General features: G+C 32.1%; 1 protein-coding gene and 1 long non-coding RNA gene across 3 annotated transcripts in view; both read left to right on the top strand.

Annotated features, from left to right (window-relative positions):
- The window catches only part of LOC127710239 (regulator of nonsense transcripts 2-like), an 85114-nt gene extending 70554 nt beyond the window's left edge, over positions 1-14560 (top strand). The window contains exons 31-40 of one of the 2 annotated variants that reach the window (XM_052216009.1): positions 249-338; positions 1835-1926; positions 2909-2977; positions 5396-5491; positions 6173-6257; positions 7441-7511; positions 8098-8160; positions 9222-9300; positions 10825-10939; positions 13825-14560. In XM_052216009.1, coding sequence (XP_052071969.1) covers positions 249-338; positions 1835-1926; positions 2909-2977; positions 5396-5491; positions 6173-6257; positions 7441-7511; positions 8098-8160; positions 9222-9300; positions 10825-10939; positions 13825-13834 — 770 coding nt within the window. In that variant the 3' untranslated portion in view covers positions 13835-14560. Of the gene's footprint in view, positions 1-248; positions 339-1834; positions 1927-2908; positions 2978-5395; positions 5492-6172; positions 6258-7440; positions 7512-8097; positions 8161-9221; positions 9301-10824; positions 10940-13749 lie in introns of both variants that reach the window. The other variant, XM_052216017.1, reaches the window with a different exon arrangement.
- A 484-nt stretch (positions 14561-15044) lies between these two features.
- LOC127710846 (uncharacterized) overlaps positions 15045-23540 on the top strand; it is a 116441-nt gene continuing 107945 nt past the window's right edge. Inside the window, exon 1 of the long non-coding RNA XR_007986359.1 lies at positions 15045-15345. This is a non-coding gene — a long non-coding RNA (uncharacterized LOC127710846). The remainder of the gene's footprint in view (positions 15346-23540) is intronic.

The following is a 23540-nucleotide window of genomic DNA, read 5'->3' as shown; positions in this document are numbered from 1 at the left end:
CCAAACTTCGGTTTTGCCCCTGTTTTCATGGTTTACTGAACATAGAAATGTTTAAGTGTTAAATAAGTTCATTATTAGTTTAAGTAGTTTAACATGAAATTGTGGTCACATCAAGTTCAAAATTTAATGCCAAATTGCCATTTTGGTAATGATTTCATGGTTCAATGAACATGGCAATATGATAGTGCGAGTTGGGCAGTGTTTAATGGAAACATATATTTATTCTATTACAAAATTCAACTTTGTAGCTTCAGTATTACCCCTATTGGATATAGATGAAGGAAATAACAGTGAACCGGATGACGGATTATGTACAATCCAGGAGTCAGAAGAAATTGGTAAGCTACAAATAAAATAGAGGTAGAATTTCTCATGATAGCAGAGAGCACTGTCTTCAATGATGACAAGCCAAGAGACCCAGTTTAACATGTGATTTACATTCTGATCAGTAAATGATTTGAAAATAGATGTACAAAGGACAGTGAGATTCGAAAACTTGTTAACAGCATGTTTTGATAAAATTTTATTAACTAACAATAATAGATTTTAGAAATGCATATGAGTTTTATTCAATTTGAAATTTATTGATAAGTTAATTGCGGGAGTTTCTCGCTGCATTGAAGACCCATTGGTGGCTCTCGGCTGTTGTCTGCTCTATGGTCGGGTTGTTGTCTCTTTGACACATTCCCCATTTCCATTCTCAATTTTATTAACTGGATTTTCGAAGGAAAAATCAGTTATTAATTTGGGGATGTACGGTGGGGGGGGGGGGGGGGCGCTGCCAAACAGTGTCCGTTCATTAACATGAAATATGTTGTTTCCTGTGATTAAATGAAGGTCAAGTTCAATTTTCACGATTTTAGCTCTTCTTGTTGTTGAGTTATAGCCCTTTCCCAAGAATTTAATTTTTGATGAAATACGTCTTAATTACTCCATTTCTGTTCAAAGGGAAATAACTCATTTTTTTAAAGATTTTTAAAAAATAAATGACATTTTGGATTTTTTTTTCTTTTCTTCAGTAAATTGTTTGAAGAATTTTGTGGTAGGTTTGTTTGTTATTCTGTATAAACTAATTTTCTGAATGCTATATAAAATTGTTTTTTGATGAAGTGAACTCCTTTAACTAGATAATAATCTATTTTTATTAAAGGATATATTTCATTACATTACATTGTGTGGATAAAGTTGTTGACATTGATAGATAAGTTGCAGATCTATATTAGTTTGTGACAAATGAAAGAAAAAGTATTTGGAACTATTAATTTTATTTGATTATAATTTAAAAATAGATATACATTGTGTAACATCATATCTAATTTTAGAGAACTATTTTTAGTGGTTAAATCATATCTAATTTTAGAGAACTGTGTTCCCTTTATTAGTTAAACCATTTCTGTTCAAAGGGAAATAACTCAAACTTATTCCATGAACCAGTAATGATAACATAAGTATATGGATTCTGTTCAATTAATTTTAGTCAAAATTTCTTTATAACTATTTTTTTAAGTCATGTGTGTTATGAAGGTAGATGTCACAGTTGTTATGTGGTATTTTATTTTTGTTGTGTGTGTTAATGTTTAATTTTTACATGATCCTGTTTGGGGATTCAGATTTGCAAACATCATTTTAGTTATTAATTAGATAATAATCTATTTTAAATATTCAATCACAATCCAAATTCAGAGCTGTTTTAAGCTTAAATGTTGTGTCCATACTTGCTCAACTGTTCAGGGTTCGACCTCTGCAGGAAAATCCGGTTTGCTGTCACTGGACAGCCTCTTGTTATGATTGGATTATAATCTTCATTTTAAAGATAAAATTATTTTGATTGTAGACGAGTTAAGTCAGTCTTTGTCACAGTTAGAGATGGATGATAGCGGAACAAGTCAGGAAGATGGTTTGAGACAATATAGTCAGGATATTGAAGTAAGTTTCAGAGATAGGCTAATTCTAATCACTTGGCTATATACTGGTCAGTTAGATACGGATGCTATTGGAATAACATGAGAGTACTTTTAAAGTACATTACAGGATTGGGCTGATATAAGAGGTTAAAACATATTTCTTTTTTGCTGAACCATCTCCGTGGTTTCATGATAGTGTGCTTGCCTTGAGTAAGGGAGGTTGTGGGTTTGATCCCTCGCTGTGTCAAACCGAAGACTTGACAATGGTTATTTGCTTTTCTGCTAAGCACATGGCATTAAGGAGTAAGAGCAAATACTGGTTCTCTTGGAAACGGAATAAATTGTCCTGTTAATGTGACATGCTTTCTAGCCGACTGTTACTTTGTTAGCTAGTGCTTTAAAAATTTTACTCAGCTTGTAGGTCTAGGAGAATTAGGGTTCATATCACATCATTATGTGCATGTAACATTTCCTACTGGACGTTAAACACCATTCTATCATCCTCATCTATTTTGCTAGAACAGCTTGTTGAATAATTTATTTGCTGTAGCTTTGCTCTTCCCTCGCTGAAAAATTAAACCTGTTTTAGATTGCTTGCCTATGGTTAAAGATCCAGATATTCAATTAACTTTCCTTACTTTTATGACAGGGTAATTCAGCAGATTGATTTTGTATTTACCTTTGTGTGGTTCTATTCACCTAAAAGTTAAACCTGTATTTCATCAAAGACCTACTTGATTGCAGCTGACAAATGATAATCCTAAAACTCTGTCAAACCAGTATTAGTCCTGCAATAAATATATGGGTCCTATAGATAGAAATTAATCAAAAAGTTGTAAAGTAACTGTCATCTGTACTAATTAGTCTCAAACAGCTAGTTTTGATGTGATGTTAAAATTATGCAAGAAAATTGTACTACTGTAAAGAAATTATTCATTGTAAGTTGTTTCATTAATTTCTTATAAACTATTGCAAACCTGTATTTCCTATGTTAACTATTTCAGGCCCAGTATGCAGATGAAAGCAACGAGGAGTACATGTCAGAGAGTGCTGGAGAAGATTTTGATACAGAGGTAGATTTTGTGATCACCATGTATTCAGAAAATGTTTTAATGTCAGATATTGATAAAAATACTGTTTAACCTCATCTGTAAACTTTTTATGCCCCTGCCGTAGCGGAGGGGGCATTAAGTTTTACCCTTGTCCGTCTGTACGTACGTACGTATGTCCCAAAATTGGTTTCCGTTCTCTAACTTTAGTTTGCCTCAACCAAATGTTATGAAACTTACACAATGCTAATTACCACAAAACACAGATCAAGTTTGAATTTTGGTGGTGTCACTTTTACCGTTCTAGAGTTATGCCCCTTTACAAATGGAAAATTGCTGAATTTATCGTTTCCGTTCTCTAACTTTAGTTTGCCTCAACCAAATGTTATGAAACTTATACACAATGCTTATAACCACAAAACACATATCAAGTTTGAATTTTGGTGGCGTCACTTTTACTGTTCTAGAGTTATGCCCCTTTACAAATGGAAAAATTGCTGAGTTTTTCGTTTCCGTTCTCTAACTTTAGTTTGCCTCAACCAAATGTTATGAAACTTATACACAATGCTTTTTACCACAAAACACAGATCATGTATGAATTTTGGTGGCGTCACTTTTACCGTTCTAGAGTTATGCCCCTTTACAAATGGAAAATTGCTGAATTTATCGTTTCCGTTCTCTAACTTTAGTTTGCCTCAACCAAATGTTATGAAACGTATACACAATGCTTATTACCATAAAACACAGATCAAGTTTGAATTTTGGTGGCGTCACTTTTACCGTTCTAGAGTTATGCCCCTTTACAAATGGAAAAATTGCTGAATTTTTCGTTTCCATTCTCTAACTTTAGTTTGCCTCAACCAAATGTTATGAAACTTATACACAATGCTTATTAATACATAATACAGATTAAGTACGAAATTTGGTGGCAACACTTTTACCATTCTTGAGTTATGTCCCTTTATAAACATAAACATTGCTGAATTTTTCGTTTCCGTTCTCTAACTATAGTTTGTCTCAACCAAATGTTATAAAACTTATACACAACCGTTCTAGAGTTATGCGTGTTTACAAATAGAAAAATTGCTGAATTTTTAGTTTCTGTTCTCTACTTAAGTTAGCCTCAACCAAATGTTATGAGACTTACACACAATGCTTATTACCACAAAATGCAGATCAAGTTCAAATTTGGGTAGCGTCACTTTTACCGTTCTTCAGTTATGTCCCTTTATAACTATATGATATGCAAGCGGGGGATTCATCTGTGTCCACATGTGGACACTATCCACATTTATTTCAAATATCATTTCCTCTAAAACTACAGAATCAATTTAATTTTAACTTTACAGGATTGTTCCTTAGTGTATCTAGATTAAAGTTTGTTTATTTTGTTCTGCTCCATCAACAAACATGGCCGACATGGCTAGAATTAGAACGTAAGGGTAAACTGCAGGTAATTGTCTAATATCTTGAAAACTGTAATTTATACTGAAAATCTGATGGGGCAAAAAAGTTCAGAATGTTGTGATCTACCTACTCTATGAGTACCTGAGTACCAAAATTATCAGAAAACCCCATATAGGAGTTATTGCCCTGAAATGATTATTTCTTTTATCAGTTTTAGCATTTTTCCCTATTATTTAAACTTACTAACTATAGCAGATAGAAAGACATTGTAAATAATAAAAATGATCAGCAATACAAGTGCCAATATGACTGAACTATAAATGACAGCACTGATCTTAATTAATGATTATTTGACAAATTGTAGCTTTTTTGTCTATTATCATAAAATTGCAAAAAACGATCAGTGATACAAGATCTACGAAAATAGCAATGTGACTGCAGCTGTCAAATGACTTTTTGTAGGAGAATTTGCTATTAAACTACTCTTTTGGCCAAATTTACATGTTTTTGCATATTATCTTTAAAATTTTAATAGATATATAGAGAAACTGTACACAGCAAAACTGATCAGCAATACAAGATCTACTAAAATACCATATGACTGAAACCATTAATTGACTCTATACAGTAGTTATTGTCCTTAAATAGTCATGGAATAATGTTGGTTAATTAGTCCTTAAAGTATAAAATATCTTGTAATATCTTCCTCGAGATTTCCATCATGCATTTGAATCCAGTGTTCCAGCCTCTACTGAGCACAATTTTAATGCAATCACCTAATGAACTAGATGAGCAATACAGGCTCTTGGAGCCCCTAGTTTTGAATATCAAAATGTGACAGCCTTGTTTGTATGCTAATTAATTAATAACAATTTTTTTTATTTAAATGCATTTGTTATGTTGATTTACAAATATAAGTTGCTTTGTACTCTTGTCAATGGGAATTGTTTTTCAAATAAAAAGTGCAGTAAAATGTAAATGATACTGTTTAACAAAACTTAAAACTTTATTTTATTTACAACTGTCATTTTTCAGGTGAATGTTATAACCGGTGCTCCAAAGAATATCAAATGTCAAGAAGATGATGACTTTCTATCTGCTTTTGACAAAATGATGGCTGACAATATTCAGGTAGATTTTAAAAAACATTGAATCAACAAGTTCAGTGGCAAAATACAAATACATAATATAAATCAATCTTGTTCAAAGATTTGATTACAAAGAGTGACACAGATAAGAAAAGTTCATTGCGTTATACAACTCCCATGTCGGCATACTAGCAAATGTATGTTAAGTCATTTCTAGTGATGGGAATATTAGGAATTCCTTTACTGATCATTGGTTTATTTTAGATGACTAATCATAGATTGTGATACATTATTTTAATGAAAGAGAGATAGTTCTCTGTATAGCCATTGTTTCTATTGGTCATTCAAATGAACATAAATATTATGCATAACTGCAAATAATCAAAATTTTATTTGAAATATTACTTCATTTATGATTAGAAAAAATGAGTTTGGGATGAGCTATATTACATTAAATTATGAACTGAAATAAGGTATCTGATCAATTTTTGAATATTTTGGGGAATTTGAAGTCACCGTTTTCCTTTCATTATTTGATGTTTAATTATATTAGTTATCAATACAGCACTAGCCATTTATAAAGCAATGGTGACTTATGAATGCTAACATATTAAGTGTGAGGTGATTTCAGATACATAATGTTACAAACAATGTTATGACAAACATATTAAAGTCAGACATGCCATTTGATAGAATTAATCTGATTCTGCTTTTTTTAATTCAGGCTAGATCTCAGGAATCATTAAAAGTACCACAGATGGACATTGCTGTTCCAACACAAGCCAAAAGTAAAAATAAATATCTAAATTGTAAGTCAGGAAAAAAGTAAAATAACTATTACAGTGGATATATTTTAGTGTCTAGGAAAATAGTATATTTGTTCACCTTGCTTTCTAGCTGAAATTTGAAATCATTATTAGCTCAGATACTTTTTCCTCTGGGAGGAGTCAACAGTCAGGCAGAGAGCCAATCAAAATGTAGGGACAGTATATAAACATTGTGAACGTAGTTTTACAAGTCAGTCTTAAACTATATTTCCCATTTATATTTAAACTCTGATATTAATTATGTTCCTATTCACAAACCTGTTTGATTTGTCAATTTTTTGACTGTCATTTACATCTTGCCATTGACTAAAATTATTTGCATGTGCATTCATATAGAGTAAGCAGTTGTTTACATTGATTTAATAAATTTTTCAAAGAGATGAACTTTTTGAAACCTAATTATTAGATATAAGAAGATGTTGTATGAGTGCCAATGAGACAACTCTCCATCCAAGTCACAATTTGTAAAAGTAAACCACACACATATATATATATATATATAAGAAGAAAACTTTTCTTTATTGAAAATTACATAAGTAATGCATTGTGTATGAATCTGTTGTAAAAATAGGCTCAACTACAATGTACAATCATAAACCTACCTACTTACCTGGTCCTTGTTATGCCCAAAGGTACATAGGGCAATCATGAACATAGGAAGAAAACTCTAACTCAAATTTATAATTTGCCTAGCTAATTATAATTCAATGTTATATTTCAAATTCACAAAATTGCAAATTAAAGCAATTTTACCCTTTCAGTGCTCACAAGCACTTTGATATTTAGATATGTTCAAGAATACTTATAAAAGATAAATAAACGAACTAGATGAAATGAAATAGTATTGACAGATATTCTGCTCAACAAATGGCCTACATCAGTGTCGGTCCCTTTTCAAATTATGATAAAAGAGATCACTCCCTCATACAGGTAAATGTGTGTTTTACTCTATAATCTTGCACTTTATCCAATTAAAAATATGAAAATTCAATACCAAACAGGTGTGAATGCCTATGTTTACATCCCCATACTTACGAAAACAGCATTCCAGGGTCTTGGAGAGCAAGAAATAGTAGCAAAAATAATCATAATTGACCTTTTTCCTAGTGATGATTTCATCATAATTTTTGAAGACAGTAATTATTATACATACTCTTTTTAACAGATGATGAACCAAAAGAAGAAAAATCTTCCATTGAGTTTATGTTGATGACTCGTAGAGGAAACAAACAACAGGTAATGTTTATTTGAGTGGGAGTGTATGTGTGTAGTATTATGAGGGCATTTAGGTTGAAAAGTATTTATATTTTTTGAGTTAACCCTTTAAAATGAAGATCACTTATCGTATAAAATTTACACAATGTTTCTATAAAACGGAATTGTTGTCATTCATTTATGAAATGGAGTAATGTTACTTGTGTAATCACAGAACTCAATACATTTAAGATTCCCTAACCCTATGGGCCATATCAGCTTATGCCTTCACTTGGCATGTGTCATTCCTTGTGGTCTATAAACTTTTGACATTTTCATCTCCGCTCGGAAACCACTTATCCAATTTTAACCAAACTTTGCAGGAATGATATATGGAAGGTTTTCTACAAGTGATCCTTATTTGGTTCCAACTGGATAAAAATATGGCTGTTAGAGACTATCTTTGATTCTGATTGGATGATTTTCTAAAATTTTCTCCACTGATAGTAAGAGGTAAAATGTTTCAACTTTTGTGGTTAAAAAATTGTTATTACACCGTTAAGACTATATAGAATATATATTGTATATTGCAAATAATGTACTTTTAATGATGTATTAAATCTTTCAGTTTACCAATATAAATGTACCAATCTCAGAAGAATTTGCAACAAAGTTCAAAGAAAGGACACAGGTAAAGTTTATCACAACCCAAAAAAATTGTATTGTTTGGTTGTTGTCTTATGAATGTGTACCTGACGTCTTTTATTCATACACTCATATAATAATGCATCACACAGACGTACACAGGAAAAATATAAACTTATAAAGATGAAATATCAAGTGAAGTTTTAGTATTATTTTTAATTTTCTGTGATTCCTAATGAAATTACTTTTGCTTGTCTTGTGTCAAGGGCCTAAACAAGAAGTTCATATTAGAACACCTAAGACTAATGTAGGTTGAGTCAAAGTAACTTCTTGTCATCCAGAAATTAATTTTACACTTACTATCTATTTTTAAACATTAGAATGTTTATGATATTATAGTTAGTATCAAATCTGTATGATTTCATACTGAAAACTGCCATTTATTCATTTATGTGATGTTTTATAAACAAGGAACTTTGCTTCATGAAGTCAGTCACATTAGACAAGTTTATCAGAGAACCTTTAGAGCACACCAGTGATTCTATAAGAATACTGTAAGATGTTTAATGCAAACTTAATTAATTTTGCCATGTATAACTTTATACATGCTGGACATACCAGGTCTGTTAAGGACAAAAAAAGTTCATCTTAACCCTTTACAAATTCTGCATGTTCTGGTAGGCATTTATTAGTATACCAATAAACACAATATCACTTTAAAGGAAACTTTATTTGTTAGGGGCATTATGTTTTTCAGTCTGTGCGTCCGTTCGTCTGTCTGTCCCGCTTCAGGTTAAAGTTTATGGTCAAGGTAGTTTTTGATGAAGTTGAAGTCCAATCAACTTGAAACTTAGTTAACATGTTCCCTATGATATGATCTTTCTAATTTCAATGCCAAATTAGAGTTTTGACCCCCAATTTCACTGTCCACTGAACATAGAAAATGATAGTGCGAGTGGGGCATCCGTGTACTATGGACACATTCTTGTTCTTACCTACAACACGGTAAATAGGAAAAGTTTTTTGTATGTGAACTTTTCACATGAATGAATTTCTGTCTTAAATATAAACAAAACATGTTTTATTTCTGTTGATTTCTTTGTGCAGGCTGAGAAGGCAGAAAAAGAAAAGATGAAACAGGTTGTACTTGGTATCCATGAAAGACAGGAAGAAGAAGATTACCAAGGTCATTTTCAAATATTTTTTCTCTGCAACAAAAGTGTGGAATAACACATGTGTCTATCTGTCTGTAATTACTTCTATTTAACTTGACATGGTCTTTTCCTGTAAGGAATGGTTGAACTCTATTTAGCATCAAATATTAAAAGTTTAAGTCATTTCATATAAATTGTTGCAAGTAAATGTTGTTTTTATACCCCTGCTACAGGTGTAATACCACCATTGATTTTCCCCTATTAGTCTTTGTTAAATTTGCACTTTTCAAAAAAATGTGCAGAATTTATCTTTGTTTCAAATAAAGAAATACTTGGCATGAGTAAAGTTTTATCCTGTCCAGTACTATATACAAAATTTCACATAACATTTCATTGCATATAAGAAAATAACCATCACTGGAAGTTTACCAATCAAATTTTCACCTTTTTTTACCTGTGTACAAGCTTTAGTAACCATATAACCTGAAGTTTCCAAAATATTCAACAGAAACACACAAATAAAAAAATAATGGTGCTTTGAAGCACCCAAGATATATGTTTATAGCTTAGAAATTTTTTACTGCAGTGAAATGTAGGATTAATTTCCTACAACTGTCAAATTCAAGGGAATATTTTTTTTCTACCCTTTTTCGTATGCAACCGGATGTGACATACTATGATTTGGTGGTATTACACCTACAAAGGAAGTTTGTATACAGGTTTATCTATGTAAATATAACAGTTCTGTTGCATTTTTTCTACAATGCATAGCTTCTTGATATATTGCAGCAAACATCATCTTGTTATGCCATACTATGTGGAAAATATTTTAAATTCTTTGATGTTCTGCTTGTGTTAATTTAAACTAATATATTAAAAATACATCTTAAGGTTTTCATGACACTTTTCTCAGTAACTATAAGTCATACTTCTTCCTGTTTTTCTTCATTCCATTTATTGAGCATCCTCACTTTTTTTCTTTCAAAATTTGATTGATTCATATATTTACTGCAAAACAGAGTCAAGAACATTGATCAGTGGTATATTTAGTGAGCAGTAGCTCACAGTTCATCTTGTTATTCATTGTTTTCAAGATTGCATTAAGTGGTAGAGTTCTTTTATACTTAATGCAATTCATTTAGGAAATAAGCAGTATTACTGTCAGAATTATTTATTCCTGTTATTGAGCCTAGTGAGATTTAAACACCTTTCAAAATCAGATTGTTTGGTACAGTCATAGTAATTGTTGTTGTACTAAATTCACTCATTACTAGCTGCAATTTTGAACCATTTTATCTCTTGCTGTCTTTTGTACAGTAAATTCAGAAATTAATATGTGCATTTATTATTGTGAATCATGATTACTGGTAAAAAATGAGAAATCTAAAAAAAATTTCAAAGGAATATAACTACTAAAATTATGAACGCAGGCTTTTATTATTGCGCACCTGATACTCTCGCATTTTTCGATGATTAAAAACATCGCAATAATTTTACAGTAATAGAATAACAATAATGTTTGGACAGATAATTTTATTAATATTTGTATTTCACAGAAATGATTGCTTCAATGAATAGACAATTACCTACTGTTAATGCAAATAGAGAGAGGAGAGTAAGGTACCAACACCCCAAGGGAGCCCCTGATGCTGACCTGATCTTTGGATCAAAGTGAGTATTCTATACAAAAACCTAGATAATGCCTTGATTATTTGATGAAAGTTAGTAAGTAAATATTTGATACTAACACCTTTATATAGGCTACAGTAGTTTACCGTTGTTCAAATCAAGACAAATCAAAGTAACAAAACAAAAACTGAAGGTATCGCATAAACTCCAAAAGGAGCAAGAACAGTTGCATTGATAGTGTCTCTTGCTATGAATGTATCACCTGCCATACAAATCCACACTCAGTTAAAATTTCACAATCCGGAATAGGTTAATATTGGTAAAATTACAGAATAGACAAATATTCTGGTATCTAAAGATCTAAGACATTGCTAGTGAATTGAGACACAGACATATTGTATCGGTAAACCAATTCCTGGTGGTGACCGAAAAACTTATGCAGTGTCGATTTCAGTCTCCTTCCTCATAACTCTGCTGGAGCAGTTTTTGTTTAAAGTTATCACCTGATGCTGACCTGATGTGTGGATAAAACTAAGTATTATATACCAATATCCAAAAGGGCCAACATAAAGGAGCCCTGTACTGACGTTATGTTTGGGATGAAGTGAGTATTACATGCAAAATCCTTAGAAGTTTAAGAATAATGTTCAATGATTCACATAAAGGTTTTTATATGTCAGTTCACTCATTACTTTTTATTTTAGATCTATATATGTATATTGTCTTGTATATGATTTAAATGTTTCCATGTAATTTTGATATGTATAGGTTGTTTTTGATCTCCAAGACATTCAAGATATTCATTCATGAGCAGTAATTTAACAGAAAAATTTCTGTATTTCCACTGTTGTTGAATTTGGGTAGTTTCTGAATGACTCTACATAACTGATAACTGTATTTGTTAGGTCACCAAAACCTTGGGGTTAGTGGGAGCTAAAATATTGCTAACAGCTTTTGTCTGTTGTTTGTTTGATTTTGAGCTTTTGAGATATATGAAAATCAACCACTATGGTGGCTGTTACTTAAAATGAAACATATCCATGGCTATAAGTTATTGATAAGCTGTAAATATTGTTCTAGTTAGCCCACTTTGTTCTTATTACAATCCTTGCACTTACAAAATTTCATTGAAATACAGTTTTCTTCCCGCTTTTCAGCCTTCTTTGCAGATATTTTAAATATTTTATTATGCCCCCGCCGTAGCGGTGGGGGCATAAAGTTTTACCCTTGTCCGTCTGTACGTACATACGTCCCAAAATTGGTTTCCGTTCTCTAACTTGAGTTCGCCTCAATCAAATGTTATGAAACTTATACACAATGCTTATTATCACAAAACGCAAATCAACTTTGAATTTTGGTGGCGTCACTGTAACCGTTCTAGAGTTATGCTCATTAATAAATGGAAAAATTGCAAAATTTTTATTTTCTTCTAAATATCAAGTAATTTTTAAAATTGGAGTTATCTTCCTTTGTCCATGATTATAGTTGAATCAACTACAATCAATGCTTTATACAATGCAATGTTTAATTTTGACTTCCACTGATAAAACACAGATCAAGTTGAATTTGGGGAATGTCACTTTAACCATTATTGAGTTATGCCCCTTTATAAATTGAAAGATTGCAAAATTTTTAGTTTCCATTCTGTAACTTAAGTTTGCCCCAACCAAACATTATGAAACCTATACACAATATTCATTTCCACAAAACTAAGATCAAGTACAAATTTTTTGTTTCCGTTTTCTAACTTTAGTTTGCCTCATTCAAATGTTATGAAACTTATACACAATGCTTATTACTACATAATACAGATTAAGTACGAAATTTGGTGGCGACACTTTTACCATTCTTGAGTTATGTCACTTTATAAACATAAAAGTTGCTGATTTTTTTGTTTCTGTTCTCTAACTTTAGTTTGTCTCAACCAAATGTTATAAAACTTATACACAACTGTTCTAGAGTTATGCATGTTTACAAATAGAAAAATTGCTGAATTTTTAGTTTCTGTTCTCTACTTAAGTTAGCCTCAACCAAATGTTATGAGACTTACACACAATGCTTATTACCACAAAACTCAGATCAAGTTCAAATTTGGGTAGCGTCACTTTGACCGTTCTTCAGTTATGTCCCTTATATGATATGCAAGCGGGGGCATCATCTGTGTCCACATCTGGACACTATCCACATTTATTTTATTTATGATTGTATAATGATTTGTTACAAATGAAATATTGGTTACATGATTGATTACCTACTTTATAGTTATTGAACTTTTGCATGAAAACTGTATTATTAGAAGTTACATGAGTTTTGCTATGGTTTATACCATTGTTACCTTATAACGGTGAAGTCAAGCCAAAAAAAATATCATGAAAAAGATTTTTCTGTTCAAATTTCAACCATCTGCTCATATTATTGTATGATTGTATATTGAAAAGTTACATATTATGTATGAATTTTGTTATATTTGGTTGATCTTATTTTGACCCAATTACTGCCAGTTGCATGAAATTTACATATTTCTGTTCTATCTTTGCCCTCTTTGCAGACGATGAGCAAGTCTTTATTATTTAGGTGTATGTTTTTGGCTTGGTCACTTGTGAAGTCGCTTTAAATAACAATGGGAGTGGCTTTCTAATATAATCAAGTTATTATTTTTATTTAAGAATTTTTTTTTAAAGTTGCTAAAAAGGGGTAAAAAACTAAAATGGTTGGGGATTATATAGGATTTGAATTGCCTAAAATTATAAAAAAAATGATATAAGTTAGAGATTTGAACATATGACTTAAATTAATGTTTTGTTAAACATTTCTGATAATCTGTCAAAACATGTTTTTATTTTTTATTTTAGATAATTTAGTGTCATAAAGGTCCAGTTTGGTGTTTCTCGGAACTGATCAATATCATATTGAATGTTTTCTTTCAGAAAACGCTGAGTAAAGCCCTTTGACAAGACTCTCCGTGAAACTCAGTGTCATAGGACACACACAACAGAAAACCAACCAATCAGCAGTGATGAAAAAGAGGGATCAGTGACAAATAACCAGAAGAATAAAACACAAATCAAAGAAGGACAAGGATACAGTCGTGATTAAATTTGATGATTTGAATTTATTTCCTAAGCTTGGGACTTATATGGGTGCTATTGTTGCAATGAAATATTTTGTTATGTTTTTGAATAGACATTTTTAATGTTATGTTTATAGACTCTTATTTCTCAGATCTTAAATAACAAACTAGACATAATTTCAGATTTGATCTTTGTCTCAGTTTAAGAATTTTACTAACTCATGAATTGTTTTTTTTTGCAATCATTCTTACAATTTAGATAAAAAATTTATTCTATCTCAATTTGAGCTACACAGTTAAAAAATTTATAATAGTTAAACAGACCTTATTATCTGATTAAGTTATATCCAGTCTCTGAGCAAAATCAAAAAGAGATGGTTCTTGAAATCTGATGGCTTCATCATAGTACAATGTACATCTAGTGTGAAAATCATTGTAAATGTTTAATTTCTAGCTGGTTAAAGTTGAATATTTCATGCATAATAAAAATACGAAAATGTGAAAAAATGAAACAAAAATAGAATTTGTGAATAGCAGATATTGTCAATTTCTCAGTGTTCTTGAAATGAATAAAGTTAATGACTCAAAGGCTCTATGGTTGTTCATTTATCTCTGTTATATTTTTAAACCTAACACTGAGGAAGTCTGACCTTCCAGCTTGGGAATATTATAAACTTTAAGTTTTTGCACTGAATCGCACATCTTATACTCTGTAACGTAGGTAGTATCAACAACTTCCTTGAAACAGCCATATATACTCTAAGTGGAAGCTACATAAAATATTTCAAAACATACTGATATTGTTCTGTTTATTTATAGCATTTGACATGCCTTTCAAATTGCTTTAAAAATTGATGGCCATTTAGTGGTACAAAAAAATGAAATGAGATTAAGGGTACATGTCAATAAGACAAACACAACGAATCAAGTTCAGGAAAAAAAGATGGGGATTTCTGTAAATAATGGACAAAATTATTTATGTAGCCCTAATTTAACCTCAATTATAGACAATGTCTTTTTTGAATTTGACACCAATACTTTTTACTGAGGATTCTTTTATTTTGGTGGATACCAGTTTTTTGTCGAGCCTGCGACTTTTGTCGCAGAAAGCTCGACATAGGGATAGTGATCCGGCGGCAGCGTTAGCTAACTTCTTAAAAGCTTTATATTTTAGAAGGTGGAAGACCTGGATGCTTATACTTTGTATATGGATGCCTCATGTTATGAAGTTTCCGTCAGTCACATGTCCAATGTCCTTGACCTCATTTTCATGGTTCAGTGACTACTTGAAAAAAAAGTTAAGATTTTTTGTAATGTTAAATTCTCTCTTATTATAAGTAATAGGATAACTATATTTGGTACGTGCGTACCTTGCAAGGTCCTCATGCCTGTCAGACAGTTTTCACCTGACCTCGACCTCATTTCATGGATCAGTGAACAAGGTTAAGTTTTGGTGGTCAAGTCCATATCTCAGATACTATAAGCAATAGGTCTAGTATATTCGGTGTATGGAAGGACTGTAAGGTGCACATGTCCAACTGGCAGGTGTCATCTGACCTTGACCTCATTTTTATGGTTCAGTGGTTATAGTTAAGTTTTTGTGTTTTGGTCTGTTTTTCTTATACTGTATGCAAAAGGTCTACTATATTTGGTGTATGGAACGATTGTAAGGTGTACGTGTCTAGCTGGCAGGTGTCATCTGACCTTGACCTCATTTTCATGGTTCAGTGGTTATAGTTTAGTTTTTGTGTTTTGGTCCGTTTTTCTTATACTTTATGCAATAGGTCTTCTATATTTGATGTATGGAATGATTGTAAGGTGTACATGTCCAACTGGCAGGTGTCATCTGACTTTGACCTCATTTTCATGGTTCAGTGGTCAAAGTTAAGTTTTTGAGTTTTGGTCTTTTTTCTTATACTCTATGCAATAAGTCAACTATATTTGGTGTATGGAAATATTCTATGATGTACATGTCAGTCTCGCAGGTTTTATTTGAACTTGACCTCATTTTCACGGTTCATTGCTCAGTGTTAAGTTTATGTGTTTCAGTCTGTTTTTCTTAAACTATAAGCAATAGGTCAGCTATATTTGTTGTATGGAAGGATTGTAAGCTGTTCATGTCTGCCTGGCATGGTTCATCTGACCTTGACCTCATTTTCACGATTCATTGGTCAATGTTTAGTTTTTTTGGTTAAGTCTGTTTCATAGAAACTATAAGCAATAGGTCAACTATATTTAGTGTATTGAATAATTGTAAGGTGTACATGTATTTCTTGTTTGGTTTATATGACCTTGACTTCATTTTCTTGGATCATGTTAAGTTTATGTAATAGTTGAAGTAAAGCTTTCATTTAGAACTATCCACATAATATAAATGGTTAGTAAAGAAGGCGAGACATTTCAGCGTGTGCACTCTTGTTTGGATTGAGGAATAATTGCATATTCGTGCATATTTGATTTCATGGTTTTGCGAAAGTCTTCATACAAGCCTATAGAAAATTTGGTCTTTGTTTGATATTTTGATTCGTGGTTTCCCTTTACCCACAAAATCCATGAAAATTTGTATCCAACGAATAATTATAAATCCACAGTAACCTCATCATAGATTAGAAATAATCACTGACAATATTTTCGGGGCATCTGGCATAACATTTTCTATGAGTGATAAAATAGAGATCTGTCAAATGATTAGATTCACAACTTGTACCAGAGCCAAAAAGAAAATTCTAATTTACAAAAAGGTAAAGATTTTAGTCTTAGCTGCATGATTTTTTATGCCCCCGCCGAAGCGGTGGGGACATTAAGTTTTACCCTTGTCCGTCTGTACGTACGTACGTACGTGGGGACATTAAGTTTTACCCTTGTCCGTCTGTACGTACGTACAGACGGACAAGGGTAAAACTTAATGTCCCCACCGCTTCGGCGGGGGCATAAAAAATCATGCAGCTAAGACTAAAATCTTTACCTTTTTGTACGTCCCAAAATTGGTTTCCGTTCTCTAACTTGAGTTTGCCTCAACCAAATATTATGAAACTTATACATATTGCTTATTACCACAAAACACAGATCAAGTTTGAATTTTGGTGGCATCACTTTAACCGTTCTAGAGTTATGCCCCTTTATAAATGGAAAAATTGCAAAATTTTTAGTTTCCGTTCTGTAACTTAAGTTTGCCTCAACCAAATGTTATGAAACTTATACACAATGCTTATTACCACAAAACACAGATCAAGTTTGAATTTTGGTGGCGTCACTTTAACCGTTCTAGAGTTATGCCACTTTATAAATGGAAAAATTGCAAAATTTTTATTTTCTTTTAAATATCAAGTTATTTTTAAAATTGGAGTTATCTTCCTTTGTTCATGATTATAGTTGCATCAACTACAATCAATGCTTTATACAATGCAATGTTTAATTTTGACTTCCAATGATAAAACACAGATCAAGTTTAATTTGGGTAGTGTCACTTTAACCATTATTGAGTTATGCCCTTTTATAAATCGAAAGATTGCAAAATTGTTAGTTTCCATTCTGCAACCTAAGTTTTCCCCAACCAAACATTATGAAACCTATACACAATATTCATTACCACATAACTAAGATTAAGTACATATTTTTTGCTTCCATTTTCTAACTTTAGTTTGCCTCAACCAAATGTTATGAAACTTATACACAATGCTTATTACTACATAATACAGATTAAGTACGAAATTTGGTGGCGACACTTCTACCATTCTTGAGTTATTTCCCTTTTTAACATAGAAATTGCTGAATTTTTTAGTTTGTCTCAACCAAATGTAATAAAACTTATACACAACCATTCTAGAGATATGCGTGTTTACAAATAGAAAAATTGCTGAATTTTTAGTTTCTGTTCTCTACTTAAGTTAGTCTCAACCAAATGTTATGAGACTTACACACAATGCTTATTACCACAAAACTCAGATCAAGTTCAAATTTGGGTAGTGTCACTTTTACCAATCTTTAGTTATGTCCCTTTATAACTATATGATATTCAAGCGGGGGCATCATCTGTGTCCACATGTGGACACTATCCACATTTATTTTAATTAGTTGTTATTGACTTTGAACTAGCTGTCAGTAACTGTGAGTACTCTCAGATCTGCACTTAGTGTCTTTTTGTTGTGGGGATGTATAAGTACCCTGCCACGTCGACTCTGTGTTTTATTTCTATTTGTATCCATCTGATGAGTTAAGCCTTTTTCAACTGATTTTTATACGACCTCAAAAAAAATATTGGTCGAATATTGGTATCACGTCGTCGTCGTCCGAAGACACTTGGTTTCCGGACAATAACTTTAGTATTAGTAAACAGAAATCTATGAAATTTAAACACAAGGTTTATAACCACAAAAGGAAGGTTGGGAATGATTTCAGGGGTTATGGTCTTAACAGTTTAGGAATTAGGGGCCAAAAAAGGGGCCCAAATAAGCATTTTTCTAGTTTTCAGACAATAACTTGTGGAACGGTGTATGAATCTCTCTGAAATTGTACAACAAGTTTCAATACCACAAAGGGATGGTTAGGATTGGCTTTGGGGGGTAATGGCTCAAACAGTTTAGGAATTAGGGGCAAAAAAGAGGAAAAAAAACAAGGGTTTCCTTGTTAATGGACAATCACTTTTTAAGTACAATGTTAAATTTGGATTACCTCCCTTACACTGCTTTAAAATTATGTATAAAGAAATTTTGTATTGTCTTGAGGTGATTAACTGTCAATTTATTTTTAGAAGTTACTAATAAAAATGCTGATTAAAGATATATTATTTTTAGACCTGATTATGTATGTCATTTTCTATTTTAAACTTTTATGATGTATTTAAATGGGTAATTATGGTTGCAAACTCCATTGGAAATTTGAATTGAGATAATGACCATATCTTGAGGGAAAGATCTTTTTTTTTGGAAAAAGGGGAGGGGGATGGGAGGTAAAAAAGAAATTGTGGGGGGGGGGACAATTTTTTTTTTCTCATTACAGATTTCAGAAATTAAAAAGAAAATTTCTTCAAATATTATTTTTTTTTTTGCAAAAAAAAAGGGGTGGGGTGAAACAATTTTTGCCAAAAAAAAAAGAGAGGTGAATTTTTTTTTTGGAGAGGGTCAATTTGCAACAGCATAGTGTTTGCACAAAAGCAAAAAAAGGGGGGTATTTGGGGGAGGGGGCAATTCGCAACAGCATAGTGAATTGCACAAAAGCAAAAAATTGAATATAAAGTCAAATCATATAACCAATTCTATGTTTTTTGACTACAGTTATTCTGTGTCAGAAACCTATTATGTGTCAAACATTTAATTTCAATCCAAATTCAGACCTGTATCAAGCACGAATATTGTGTCCATTTTTGCCATAACTGTTCAGGGTTGGACTTCTGCGGTCGTATCCAGCTGCACTCGGCGAAGCAATTTATTAGTTATTATCTTGAATATGATTAATGATAAACATAAACTGTAAACAGCAAAAATGTTTAGCAAAGTAAGATCTACAAATAAGTTTAATGATAAAAATTGTCAATTGACCCTTTAAGGAGTTATTGCCCTTTAAAAAAAATTTCACAATTTGTTCATCTAGTTTGCTATTACTTTAGAAAATCTTCTCCTTTGAAACTGCTGAATCAATTTCAGCTAACCTTGGGCTGAATGGGTTTCAGAGTATCTAGTATAAATTTTGTATTTTATGTCCTTGTATGTCAAGAAACATAGCCACTATGGCTAAAATGGAACATAGGGGTAAAATGCATTTTTATACGACCGCAAACAATTTTTTGGGATCGTATAATGGTATGATGTCGTCTGCGTCGTCTACATCGTCTGCGTCGTCTGTGTCGTCATCCTAAGACAAATTGGTTTCCGGACAATATCATTAGTTAGAGTGAATGGATCTCTATGAAATTTTTTAAGAAGGTTCAATACCACAAAAGGAAGGTTGGGATTGATTTTGGGGATGATGGTCCCAACCATTTAGGAATTAGGGGCCCAAAAGGGGCCAAAAACAAGCATTTTTCTAGTTTCAGGATATTAACTTGTGTATAAGAATTTTGTTTGCTCTAAATTGTACCACAATGTTTAATACCACAAGTAGAAGGTTGGGATTCATTTAAGGGGTTATGGGGCCAACAGTTAAGGAATTGAGGGCCAAAAACAACAATTTTTGTAGTTTCCGGACAAATAACTTGTGTGTAAGTGTATGGATCTCCCTGACATTGTACCACAAGGTTCCATATCATAAAGGGAAGGCTGGGATTGAGTTTGGGGATAATTGCCCCAAACTTGTAGGAATTAGGGGCCAAAAAAGGGCAAAAAACAAGCATTTTTCTAGTTTCCAGACAATAAGTTGTGTTTAAGTGTATGGATCTCTCTGAAATTGTACTACAAGGTTCCATACTACAAAGGGAAGGATGGGATTGAGTCTTGGGGTAATTGCTCCAAGGGGGGGGTTCCAAAAGTGGTTTTTTTTGGTGGGGGGGGATTTTTTTTTCCAATTTTTTTAAGGAATTCATATTTTTTTTCACAAATTTTCAAATTTCAAATTTTTGAAAAGTTTAAAGAAGAAATCTTCAATTGTGCAGTATTGGGCAATACATTTGTAAGATCTTTGACCACATTTATTTTGTGTCAGAAACCTTTATTATGTCAAAAATTTGATCACAATCAAATATCAGACAGTATCAATCTTGAATATTGTATCCAAATTTGCCCCAACTGTTCAGGGTTGGACCACTGCGGTCGTATCAGGCTGCTCTCAGCGAAGCATTTTATTTTGCTTTTGAAGAAAATATGACAGATACAAAGAACATTTAGATGGAATTTTTAAGCCACTCATTAATATATATTGAAAAGCAAAATCAATCATTGATGAAAGATTTAAGCAAAAAATTACAGATGAGCGATTCAGGCTCTTGAGAGCCTCTTGTTTATGATTTTTTATGATTTTTATATTGGTATCACGTTGTCTTCCGAAGACATTTGGCTTCCGGACAATAACTTGTGTTTAAGTGTATGGATCTCTATGAAATTTAACCAAAAGGTTCAATACCACAAAAGGAATGTTGGGATTGTTTCTGGGGGTGATGGTCCCAACCCTTTAGGAATTAGGGGCCAAAACGAGCATTTTTCTAGTTTCAGGACAATAACTTGTGTATAAGTATTTTGATTGCTCTGAAATTGTACCACAAGGATCAATACCACAAGTAGAAGGTTGGGATTCATTTTGGGGGTAATTGCCCAAACCGTTCAGGAATTAGGGGCCAAAAAGGGTCTAAAACAAGCATTTTTCTAGTTTTCAGACAATAACTTGTGTTAAAGTGTATGGATGTCTCTTAATTTGTACCACATTTTACAAAAAGAAAATGTCTTCAAATTTATTTTTTTTGGAAGGGGGGGGGGGAAGGTAAAATTATTTATGGGGGTGGGGGAAATTTTTTTTCCTCAATAGAAAATTCTCTTAAAAATATTATTTTTTTCCCTCAAGATTTAAGAAATTGTCAATTTTCCAAAGAAAAAAATTGGGGGTCACAATTTATTTTGCTTATTCGTTTGTATATAGTCTGAAAACAGATTTACTAAGTATGGTGCAACAGCACAGTGTATTGTACAACAGCAAGAAATCTTAAATTGAGTATAAATTCAAATCATACAACCAATTTCAAGTTCTTCGACTACATTTATTCTGTGTCAGAAACCTATAATGTGTCAAATATTTAATTACAATCGAAATTTAGACCTGTATCAAGCTTGAATATTGTGTCCATTTTTGCCCCAACTGTTCAGGGTTGGACCTCTGCGGTCGTATCCAGCTGTGCTCGGCGAAGCAGTTTATTATAGTTTGTTCTTATGTTGTTCTGTTACACCACTGTCCCAGGTTTGCAGGAGGATTGGCGCATTCTGTATGTGCCTATCCCAAGTCAGCGGCCTGTAATTCAGTGGTTGTTGTTTGTTGCTGTGTAACATATTTGTTTTTCATTCGTTATTTTGTACATAAATTAGGCTGTTAGTTTTCTCGTTTGAACTGTTTTACATTTGTCTTTTCGGGGCAATTTATAGCGGACCATGCGGTGTGGACTTTGCTCATTGTTGAAGGCTGTACGGTGATCTATAGTTGTTAATTTCTGTGTCATTTGGTCTCTTGTGGAGAGTTGTCTCATTGGCAATCATCCCATATCTTCTTATTTTTATATATATATGAAAAAGGCCAATTGTATTTGCCCTTGGTTGTCATGTGGAAGTAGTGAGTTGTTTCAGAAATTAATACACCTTATCATTTCTTTTCAATTACATATAGTTTATTTGAACTTTTACTATATATTATGATTGTATTCATAACATTTGGATTAAAATAAAACAAGGAAAACAAATAAAATAAAAAAATGAAATTTGTATTTGAACAAAATTTGAATACAAATTGTGAACTTTCATCTGGAGTATACTTGAAAATACTGGTAGTACATTATGATACTAACATACACTAATGTTGACTGTTTAACCAAGAAAATGACTGGAAAATGAAAACATTAGAAAATCAGAAAATTCAAAGTATAATGGCAAAAAAACCCAATATATACACCCAAAACAGAACTACAAAATTTTAAATATAACAAGTACACTAAGGACAACTTTATATCTCTCAGTTCATACAATATCCTAGAGCTTGCATTTCCTACCATGTTCGTCTTGATGGAAAGTTCCTGATTATCACAAAGGGTTCCTACCGGTAAAGTTAAAGTCATATCTTCATGATTTGATTGACCATTATGAAAAAGATGTGTCACAGATGATCCCATTTCACCCCATGTTTTGGTAGGGTTTTGATCACTCAATTTATACTTTTCTATGTGTAGTGATTGATGGACTTGTTTTTCTTTTGCCATGGTGTTTGCTATTTTCTTAGACGTGTGGTTTCTGGTTGCTCCCTTGGGATCTTTTGCCTTTTTTGTTGTTGAAATATTAGATATATTGTTCCAAGTTTTTCTCAAAGGCACCTCACCAAACAGAAAATAGACAGGTGAGGTACTAAATCTATACACACTGAAATATAGTTCCCAATAATTCTCATGCCGTATACATAGACACAAATTTGGGTTATAATATCTTTAAAACAGTTCATTCAAGTATATGTTTATATCAGTTTGCTGGCTATTTTTGTCATTTTTATTAGGTAAAATCTTAAATGCCAATCAAATGAACCAAATTACCTAACTTTAGTCTTTCATAATTAAACAGACACTTTATTACACAACTCAATACACAATTTATGACCTCAATATACTGTAAACCAACTAATTTTTGTGGAAACTTTATTTCACATTTAGCCGTTTCTAGTCCACTTTGAGGCGATTTAATTTCGCTATTTTCTAATTTACTTGATGCAGTTAAATAAGGAAAGATCCAAGTTTTACATATTCGCGTTATTTTTCTACTCGCAAAACTCGCAAATATTAGTTGGTTTACAGTAACCCTTTATAGAGAATAAACATAGCATTGAACTCTACCCAAAGTGATAAGTATTTAATGATCTAATATTTATCGGTCTCCTAAGGAATATAAATTAGAGGGAAAC

This window comes from Mytilus californianus, unplaced genomic scaffold (genome assembly GCF_021869535.1).
Source record: "Mytilus californianus isolate M0D057914Y unplaced genomic scaffold, xbMytCali1.0.p SCAF_1, whole genome shotgun sequence".
Taxonomy (NCBI): domain Eukaryota; kingdom Metazoa; phylum Mollusca; class Bivalvia; order Mytilida; family Mytilidae; genus Mytilus; species Mytilus californianus.
The sequence above is the reverse complement of the archived record's forward strand: the minus strand, read 5'-3'. Positions and strand labels throughout refer to the sequence as shown.